The sequence below is a fragment of the Sus scrofa genome, chromosome X (genome assembly GCF_000003025.6).
Source record: "Sus scrofa isolate TJ Tabasco breed Duroc chromosome X, Sscrofa11.1, whole genome shotgun sequence".
NCBI lineage: Eukaryota > Metazoa > Chordata > Mammalia > Artiodactyla > Suidae > Sus > Sus scrofa.
In genome coordinates, this window is record NC_010461.5 from 43,274,849 (window position 1) to 43,285,231 (window position 10,383).

The following is a 10,383-nucleotide window of genomic DNA, read 5'->3' on the forward strand; positions in this document are numbered from 1 at the left end:
CGAGGGAGCTTGGGGCCATGGGATGATCTGGAGTAGCTAGTATTGGGTCAGGCACAGGCTGGTGATGTGTTTAGGATTAGGGATCAGGTGAGGGTTTGTTTGTTTGAGCTTTTTAGGGCCGCACCTGCGGCATATGGAAATTCCCAGGCTAGGGGTTGAATTGGAGATGCAGCCACCGGCCTACACCACAGCCACAGCAACGCCAGATCTGAGCCGCATCTGCAACCTACACCACAGCTCACAGCAATGCCGGATCCTTAACCCATGGAGCAAGGCCAGGGATCAAACCCGCAATCTCATGGATACTAGTCAGATTCGTTAGGATTTGTTACCGCTGAGCCACGACAGAAACTCTGGGATCGGGTGAGTTGATAAGTCCGAGTGGGAGAGGTTTTGAGAGGCTTCGAGCTGGGGCAAGAGGCAGAGCTAGGACGGACCTCGGCCAGCCTCTATGAATATAGAAAAACTCCAAGGGGAGGGTTAGAGCCCATGGTTTAGTTGGGAACGGGGCTGGTTTGAGGGTAGGGTTAGAAGTGTGTTCAGTATTCAGGCTGGGGGTCAAGATTAAAATGAATAACAGTAACATGTATAAAGTATTAGCTTTATGTGGGCTGGGCAATGCTGTAAGCATTTTTGACCTTAACTCATTTAATCCTCCCAACCACCCCGTGACGTGCATAACATTATTACTCCCATTTTGTAGATGGGGAAATTGAGGCACAGAGGGTTTTAACTTGTCCAGACAGTGTGGTGCTAAGAGCCTGGACTCTGGGGAGTTCCTGTTGTGGCTCAGCGGCAACAAACCCAACTAGGATCCATGAGGATGTGGGTTCAATCCCTGGCCTCCCTTAGTGGGTCAAGGATCTGATGCTGCCGTGTAGGTCTCAGATGAGGCTCAGATCTTGCGTGGCTGTGGCTGTGGTATAGGCTGGCAGCTGTAGCTCCGATTGGACCCCTCGCCTGGGAACTTCCATATGCCCGTGGGTGTGGCCCTTAAAAAAAGAAAAAAGAAACACACACACAGAAACAAAAGAGCCTGGACTCTGGAGCCAGACTGCTTGGGTTTGCCACTCACTGAGCCCTGGGATTAGGTACTTAACTCTTCAGCATCTTGGTGCTCAGGCACTAATTAAGCCTTTGGACTTCATTCACATAAAGCTGCAGTGATGGGAACGTGAGTACATGTAAAGGGCGGAACACAGCTTGAGGCACACGGGGCAAGAGCTGTGTTAAGTGTAAGCTACAAGGTAGGATGGGACCGGCTCAGGTTTCTGCATTTACCCGGGTGGGAGGGCGGGGTCTGGGGGGCGGGGCGGGGGGGGCACCTGAGAGATCCTGGATTGGAGCATCTGCAGTGGAAAGAATTAGGGCCTGGGGGGGCGCACGCACCCTGGATCTGGGTGAGCCATACAGGCTGCCCGTGGTGCTCCGAGGCGATAGTCAGCGTGTTGAGGAAGACCAGCAGCAGCACGGCCCAGTAGCAGGCCGTGGACTTGACAGCTCGCCGGCAGCTTGCCCGAAGGCCCCGGTTGGCTCTGCGGAGGCGGCGACTGCGGGGATGAGGAGCCCCCTGGCTGAGATCCCCTATCTAAGCCTGCCCTGGGTCGGGGGCGGGGCTCAGGTGGGGGAGCTCGGTGGTCATGGGGGTGGGGGTTGGAGGTGGGGGGCTCATGACGTCATGGGCTCCAGGAATCACACACATTCCCCAACTCACCAGACCCTGGTTTTCATGATCTTGTTCCTGGAAAAGAGGGGCATGGGAGGTGGGGCTGAGGGGCACTCAGCGGCTGGGGTTGGAGGTCAGGGCTGAGGTCAAGGTTTGAGGCTAAAGGAAGGACTGGGATCAGGGTCTGGACTGGCTTCTGGGCTGGGTCAGGAGTCAAGGGCTGGGGGCCCCTCACAGGCAGCGTGTACAGCTGGCCAGAGGCCCCTCTTCCTCTTCTTCATCCCCTGGGGTCTCTGCCATCGAACCAGTGTCACTGGCTGGGAGGCTGGCTGTGGGCAGGGCGGGAAGAGAGGTCAGCGCATGAAGACCCCAGGCTTCTGCCTTTGGTGTTCTCCTCTGCATCCCACCCCCTCCTCAACTGGGCTGGACCCCCACCGTGGCTGCTGGTGGAGTGTGTGGAGCGGGTGGAGTGACTGAACCAACGCAGCCGTCCTCGTCTCCTACTGATCAGCTCTGCCAGTTGGGGCCCTGTGGGGACAGGGAGGGTGGTTGTGGAGCACAGCTTGGGGTAAAGTTAGAGCCCTGCGTGTGTGTGTGGGGGGGGCGGGGGGTGTGTGTCGGGGGGGGAGGGGTTATTTGGGTTTTTCTTTTGGTCTTGCTTTTTAGGGCTGCGCCTGCAGTAAATGGAAGTTCCCAGGCGAGGGCTCCAATCGGAGCTGTAGCTGCCGGCCTACACCACAGCCACAGCAATGCGGGATCCGAGCCGCATCGGCGACCTACACCACAGCTCACAGCAATGCTGGAGCCTGAACCCACTGAGCGAGGCCAGGGACCGAACCTGTGTCCTCATGGTACTATTCAGGTTCATTACTGCTGAGCCACCATGGGAACTCCGGGGCGGGGGTTGTTATTTAGAGTTTTTCCGGGTACAGTCTGGGAAGGGTATCCTGGTCTGGGTTGTGTGTCCCAGGCCATAACTGGAGGCTGGGCCTAGAGCTTGCTGCAGGATGGGGCTGGATCTCAGGAGGGCAGCCCACATCTGAGGCTTGCATGGAGCAGGGAATGGGCCAGGTTGGGATTGCCTACGGTGGCCGGCCCGGCCCTCTTCAGCCACAGAACCAAAGTTGCCATCAGCTGAGGGATCGTCCACATCCAGCTCCTCCGCCTGTGTGATCCAGTCCAGGTAGCCCCGCAGGTCCTCCTCCAGCTGCTGCTTCTCCCGAAGCTTCTGGAAGTCCCCTCGTGCTTTTGCCTTCTCTCGCTCCTTGGAGAACTCCCTGAGGAAGGATAGAGGGTTAGGTGGGGGAAGCATCCTGGCCCCTTGCCTTCACCATCCCAGCCACACTCACCCCCTTGCTGTTCTTTGAATATGCTAAGCACGTTCTAGCTCTGGAGCCTTCTCCATGGCTGCTGCTCCCTTTGCTTGGAACATTATTCTTTTGTTTTGTTTTGTTTTGTTTTGTTTGTTCTTTTGTCTTTTTAGGGCCGCTCCTGAGGCATATGGAAGTTCCCAGGCTAGCCGGTCCAATTGGAGCTGTAGCCTCTGGCCTACACCACAGCCACAGCAACGCCAGATCCAAGTCGCACCTGCGACCTACACCACAGATCACACAAAGCTGGATGCTTAAGCCAAAGAGCCAGGGCAGGGATCGAACCCTCATCCTCGTGGATGCTAGCTGGGTTTGTTAACCAGTGAGCCACAATGGGAACTTCCCCTCTTTCTTTCTTTCCATAGCACACATTCCATGTAAGGTACTACAGGTATGTGTGTGTACCATACTTGTAGGTACACACACACACACACACACACACACACACATTTATTGTATATCTTGCTATTGTCTTTCTCTCCCCACCGGAATGTAACATCCAGGAAGGCAGAGTTTCCTCTTCTTTTTTTTTCTTTGCCAATAGAAGTTCCCAGGCTAGGGATTGAATCCAAGCCCCAGCAACAGCTGTGGCAATGCTAGATCCTTTAACCCATTGTGCTGGGCTAGGGAATAAAACCCGTACCTCTGCAGCAGCCTAAGCTGCTGCAGTCAGATTCTTAACCCACTGCACCACAGCAGGAACTCCACAAAAGCAGAAATTTGTGTCTCGCGCTCCACTTCTAAAACAGTGTCTCACGGAATCCCCGTTGTGGCTCAGCGGAAACAAATCTCACTAGCATCCATGAGGATGCAGGTTCAATCCCTGGCCTCACTCAGTGGCTTAAGGATCCAGTGTTGCCATGAGCTGTCGTGGATGTGGCTTGGATCCCACCTTGCTGTGGCTGTGGTGTAGGCCGGCGGCTACACCTCCGACTGGACCCATAGCCTGGAAACCTCCATGTGCCTAGGGTGCATCCCTCAAAACAAAACAAAACACCCCGTGCCTCATACATAGCAGATGCTCAGTGTTGATTGGATGAATGAAGGGGTATTTTAGACGGGTTTTGAAGGATGCCTAGCAGTTTGCCAGGAACAAAATATAGGGGCCGAGGGGCAGGAAGGCAGGGTAGGTGTCCAGGTTCCTCACCCACTCAGGACGCCAAGCACAAGGTTGAGGACGAAAAAGGATCCAAAGATGACGAGACTCACGAAATATACCCAGGGCAGCTCATACCCCATGGCATCCTGCATCTAGGGAGAGAGAGGTGGGGGGCATGTATCCTTCAGGGTACTGCAGATACTCCTTCCTGAGCGAGCGGAGGAAAGGCAGGTGCAGGAGGAAAGGACTGCATGCCCGCTGTCCACCTCACCCAGTAGAGCACGTCGGTCCAGCCTTCCATGGTGATGCACTGGAAGACCGTCAGCATGGCGAAGAAGAAGTTGTCGAAGTTGGTGATGCCTCCGTTGGGCCCTGCCCAGCGTCCACGGCACTCGGTCTGGTTCAGCGTGCAGGCTCGCCCTGATCCCGACGATGCACAGGGCGAGGGGTCCTCCTCCGCCTCTACGTCTGTAGGAAGACTAGAACTGTGGAACGCCAAGCACGCCCACCCATGGTCGTTGCCGCCTTGGAGGCCCACCCACCTGGGAAGCTGGGCTCAGGGTTCTTGATTCTTCTAAATCAAAGACAACCCTTAGCCCTTGACTCTGCTGGGTCAAGATTCTGAACCACCTGGGAAGCTGTGAGTCTCAACCACAGGGATCTGGGGTGTGGGATTGTAAATCTCAGGGCAGAATCTTGGGAATAACCATGAAGCGTGAGCCTGGGAGAGGAGCTTTGTGAATTTGAGAGGGTCTCTTAAAAAAAAAGGGTTGGGGGTATGGAGTTCCCGTCGTGGCTCAGTGGTTAACGAATCCGACTAGGAATCATGAGGTTGCAGGTTCGATCCCTGGCCTTGCTCAGTGGGTTAGGGATCTGGCATTGCCGTGAGCTGTGGTGTAGGTCGCAGACTCGGCTCGGATCCCACGTTGCTGTGGCTCTGGTGTAGGCCAGTGGCTATAGCTCCAATTCGACCCCTGGCCTGGGAACCTCCATGTGCCACGGGAGTGGCCCTGAAAAGGCAAAAAGACAAAAAAAAAAAAAAAAAAGCGTTGGAGGCAAGGCTTGGGTTGGGGTCTGGATGAAAAAGGCCTGACTATATGGGACCAGTCCTGAAAGATGGCGCCTTAGGTGTGGGACAGGGCCTTGACCAGGGGATGGAATCTTGAGATAGGGCGGAGCTATTCGTTAGGGGAGGGGGTTGTGGTCTGGGATTGGAGGGCGGAGTCTTGAAGAGGGGGGAGGGGCTTGTTTGTCGGGGGAAGAGCCTGACCCTGGGGGCGGAGTCTTGTGCATTGGAGAGTGTTTCCGGGAGAAGAGGGTGGGGCTTAGGTGTCAGTGGAGGGGGCGTGGCCTGTCCCAGAACGGGTGGGCTTGCTGACCAGATCCCAGGAAGTAGCACGTCTTATGCATGCGTCCGAGGAACAGCTCGAGTCCAATGATGGCATAAATGATAATGACGAAGAGCACGAGAAGTGCGATGTGCAGCAGGGGCACCAGCGCCTTCATGATAGAATTGAGCACTATGTGCAGGCCTGTGGGGAGTGAGGAGTGAGCAAAGTAGGGGAGGGACCAGCCCAGCTACGCTCCGGATCCTGTCCATCACCTCCGAGCCCGGGACGGGGAGGGGGCGGCGTGCCACTCACTCGGGACCCCAGACACCAGCCTCAGTGGCCGCAGCACCCGAAACGCCCGCAACGCCTTCACATCGAAGCCCCCCGGCTTCCCTCCGGTATGCGGGGCATCCCCGGGCGTCCGGACCCCTGCTCCAGCAGCACGCTGAACAGCCTGATGGGGCAGCAAGGGACAAAGAGGCGGCGGTCAGGCCTTGGGACCCCCCCCGCCCCCCACCCCCTTCCCCTCTTGGACAAGTACAAGTTCCTGTAACTGGAAGGGCAACTGGCTTAAAATATGTTCCCATTCCTGATTCTGGCTGCCTGGCAAGGGGGGGCAGTCTGAAGCAGGCGCTTCCCTGAGCCCCGAATCGCGCGGGCCTGGGGTGGGGGTGCCCCCCGCAGATGCGCACCCCACCACGACGATGATGAAGTCGAGCAGGTTCCAGCCGTTGCGGATGTAGGCGCTGGGGTGGAGCACCAGCCCGTAGGCCACGATCTTGAGCACGGTCTCCACCGTGAAAATCACCAAGAACACGTACTCTACCTGCTCCTGGGGGCGGAGCCGGGGGCGGGGCGGGAGATGGGGAAATTACCAGGGAGCGAGGTTTGACGGGGGTAGGGGAAGGGGACGGTAGCGGAGCGGGGCTGGGCAGGAGAGGGTCTTCTGGGTTAAGAGAGGGGCAGAGCCTGCCTGGAAGGCTTGAGGGGCCTCTCTCGTGGGTCTGTATCTAGCTGAGGGCAAGAGGTCTCTCCCCCCCGCCCCGCCCCCCGCGTGCCCCCCTACATGTCTCACCAGGTTGTGGTTGGCAGTGTTGGAGTCGTCCTCTGGGAAGGGGATATAGACCCCCAGGGCCACGCAGTTGGCAAAGATGGTCAGCAGGATGAGGATGTCGAAGGGTCTCAGGTGGGCACAGTCAAGGACCCAGGCAGAGTGGCCTCAGAACCCCACATTCCCTTGGGGCCCTCCCCACTCAATGCTGACCCTTGACCTTAAGGTGCCCAACCCTGACATTCCCAGCCCTTGTCCTGGCCAAGGCCTTGACTCTGACCCCCCTGGAAAGCTTAGCCATCCTCAACTCTTGCTGAGATTTAGTCCACCCCCACCCCGACCCCCATCGTGACCACCACTGTTCTCAACTTCCTCTTGATCCATTTCTTGACCCTTGATCCCCGGTGACCTCAGCCCTCTTCCATTTCAGCCCTGGCACAATCCTTGCCTCTTGGTACCCTGGGCGACCTTCACCCATGAGCCCTGCCCCTAGCCTTCCAGGATGCTTCCATTCCACGATGCTGATGCAGGAGCGCCTCAGGGGGTTAGCCAGGGTGAGGCAGAAGAGTGCCCGGGGTGACCGCTGGGCACTGGCTACTGCCACTGTCTTGTGCTTACTGTGCTGAGTTCTTCGCTTAGGGGTCCCCGGGCCGGATGCTCCACCAATTTCACCACCTGTTGCCGGGGGCCCAGGGCATAGCCCCCATTCGGGCCCAGGGCCTGTCCCATTGGCTGGACTGGGCTCTGGGGTGGTATCTGTGTGAAAAAACCAAGTCGGAGGTGGGCAGTGGGGGACAAACCTGATCCTGATCCTCTGTCTGAGGGAAGGAGAGAGGAGAATGTAAAATTAGGGAGAGCTGAGGGTACTTGAGTTAAGGATTGGGGAAGAAGAGTTGGTATTGGAATGGATTGAGTGTAGAGTTAGAATTTATAGGAGAGCGAGGGCAAGATTTTGTTTCTAATTGAAGTAGGGTTTGGTGTTAGATGTGGGGGGGTAGAGCTTAAGCTGGCATGGGGTAGGATTAAATTTACAGCTGGAAGCAAATTTAGGGTTACATTTGAGTGGTAGATTTGGGGTGGGGTTTAATTACAGGTGGGAGTGCACTGTGCCGGAGATAGGATTTAGGGTTAGGACTGGATATTTGAATGAGTTGGGATTAGAATTGGGATCAAGGAGTTCCCATCGTTGCACAGTGGTTAACAAATCCGACTAGGAACCATGAGGTTGTGGGTTCGATCCCTGGCCTCGCTCAGTGGGTTAAGGATCCGGCGTTGCCGGGAGCTGTGGTGTAGGTCGCAGACGCGGCTCAGATCCTGCGTTGCTGTGGCTCTGGCATAGGCCGGTGGCTACAGCTCTGATTAGACCCCTAGCCTGGGAACCTCCATGTGCCGCGGGAGTGGCCCTGGAAAAGGCAAAAAGACAAAAACAAAACAAACAAAAAGAAGAATTGGGATCAAAGATTAGGGTTTAAATTGAGTTTGAGTGGGATCTGAGTTGTCCATTGGGGTCTTCTGATAAAGCCCTTCCCAATTCCCATGGACTTGTTTCAGGCTCTGAGAGGCAGTGGGTTGGCCTGGTTGAGACACCCAGCTTTGGGAGTTCCTGTTGTGGCACATCGGAAATGAATCTGACTAGTAAACATGAGGACACAGGTTCGATCCATTCAGTGGGTTAAGGATCTGGCTTTGCTGTGAAGTGTGGTGTAGACTGGCAGCTGCAGCTCCCATTTGACCCCTAGCCTGGGAACCTCCATATGCTGTGGGTACGACCCTAAAAAGACCGAAAAAAAAAAAAAAAAAAAAAAAGATGCCCAGCTTTGGAGGAAACAAAGCTGTCTGAGTTTAAATCCTGGCTCTTCTTGGTAGCTGTGTGTGGCCTTGAGCAAATTATGTAACCTCTCTGAGCTTCAATTTCCTTATCTGTATAATGAGATGACAAAAAGAGTGCCTACAGGGTTGTTGTGAGAATTAAATGAGCTCAGCATTTAAAGAATGTCTGAGACATGGAATTATTCCCATTTTGCTGGTAGGAAATTGATGCAGAAAGAGAGGTTAAGTGATTTGATGAAGCAGCTGAATTGGGAGTCCAACCCAGGCAGCCTCTGACTCTAAGCCTTCGTGACTTACTAACTACTACCATTAAGTGTGTATTCTCTCTCTCTGGTCCTTAAAAATGGGTCTGCAGTCTTTCCGGAAAGTCAGAGACCCACTTTGATATCCAGGGGTTGGGGTTGAGTTTCAGTTACTTTAGAGCTCATGGTAAGGTCTGAATCCATGTGGGGGTTTGGAGTCTACCAGGGGTTGTCCTCTAGTAGGTAAAGTCTGTGTTAGGATTAAGCTTAGGGGTTGGCACTGGTGTTGAAATTGGGGTGGGCACTGGGACAGGGGATCAGGGCCAGGATTGGAGTTGGATTTCAGTTGGGATCTAAGGCTGTCTTTGGGGCTGGCTGGGATGGGAACAGGGTGATGTAGTTCTGTTCCCCTAAAGGCTCTCCAGGGGTGGGGTGTCCTTCTGGGTAGTGGGTGGGTCAGAGGGGCTGAGGATGGAGCAGAGCCCAGGCTGGTTCCAAGGGTCTGCAGGGGTGGAAGGCTGCTCTCACCTTTCCCGCCTTCAGATGCCGACATCCTCCTTTCAAGGTTGAAGAGCCATCTGCACACGGCCCCCCTCTCTTCCCCCAGCTTTGGAGGGATTAAGGTCACAGGGCGGGGCCATAACAGGGTCCCATGGGAGGGTGAGCAGGAATGAAGATGCGACACTTGTGGTCCAGATCCTGGCGATAGAAAAGGCACCGATTTAAATTTTTTTTTTTACAATATATATTCCAGTACCAGTGTCAGAAACTAAAATAAAAAAAATGATAATCATTTCCCAGCAGTATCTGGAATTTGAAGTATGTACGAATAGACCTAATGTAACATGTGGAAAATCTCCATGAGAAAAAAATGATCAAATATTATCAAGTGATTAAAGGGGAACTAAATAAATGGGGAGATACTTTAAATTTACTAATACATAATTGAAATAGTCGATATTGTTTTTTGTTTTTGTTTTGCTTTTTAGGGCGGCACCCGCAGCATAGGGAGGTTCCCATGCTAGGGGTCAAATCTGAACTGTAGCTGCTGGCCTATGCCACAGCAACGAAGGATCCAAGCTGCGTCTGCAACCTACACCATAGCTCACGGCAACGCTGGATCCTTAACCCACTGAGCAAGGCCAGGGATCAAACCAGCATCCTCATGGATACTAGTCGTGTTCCTTATTGCTGAGCCACAGTGGGAACTCCGTGGGTGGTCTTTTTAATGAACGGTGGTTACGTGGATGTTTACTATGTAATTATTTTTTGGAGTGTACACATGTGTATAACATTAAAATAAAGCATTTATTGAATGCGTGAATACTAGTAACTGTAACTCACATAATACTTTTTATTGTCTTATGTATCAGGCACATAGTACAACAGTGCTTTAGACGAATTAATTGTTTTAATCCTAGGAAGCAGGTACTATTAATAGTTCCATTTTACAGGCGAGGAAACTAAGACACAGGGAAGTTATGTAACCTGCTCACAGTGGCACATTTAGCAAGTTGCAGAGCTGAGACTCAAATCCTAGTCGCTTTGTGCGAAAGCCCCTGCCCCTGACTTGTTTCTTTTTGCAATCTGGGAGTTGAATGACGCCTGAAATGAATGAGTCGAGAAACCACCCTCTGTCCCGCCCCTTCCCTCTTCTCGCACACGCGCGCGCGCGCGCGGTAGAGTCCGTTGCTCACTTGGAAGAGCGCACTGCGCTGCGGGTAAAAAAACAAAAAACAAAAAAACAACCAAAAAAAAACCCCAACAAACCCTACAACTCCCAGCAGCCATTGC

The 10,383-nt window shown here is 54.1% G+C and overlaps 1 protein-coding gene across 1 annotated transcript in view; it reads right to left on the reverse strand.

The window, feature by feature from the left end:
- The window catches only part of CACNA1F (calcium voltage-gated channel subunit alpha1 F), a 34,010-nt gene extending 24,400 nt beyond the window's left edge, over nucleotides 1-9,610 (reverse strand). The window contains 14 exon segments of the mRNA XM_021080219.1: nucleotides 1,390-1,550; nucleotides 1,715-1,741; nucleotides 1,902-1,995; nucleotides 2,102-2,194; nucleotides 2,753-2,943; nucleotides 4,184-4,287; nucleotides 4,407-4,603; nucleotides 5,515-5,667; nucleotides 5,779-5,886; nucleotides 5,889-5,920; nucleotides 6,159-6,298; nucleotides 6,542-6,647; nucleotides 7,116-7,120; nucleotides 9,068-9,610. Coding sequence (XP_020935878.1) covers nucleotides 1,390-1,550; nucleotides 1,715-1,741; nucleotides 1,902-1,995; nucleotides 2,102-2,194; nucleotides 2,753-2,943; nucleotides 4,184-4,287; nucleotides 4,407-4,603; nucleotides 5,515-5,667; nucleotides 5,779-5,886; nucleotides 5,889-5,920; nucleotides 6,159-6,298; nucleotides 6,542-6,647; nucleotides 7,116-7,120; nucleotides 9,068-9,142 — 1,486 coding nt within the window. The 5' untranslated portion in view covers nucleotides 9,143-9,610.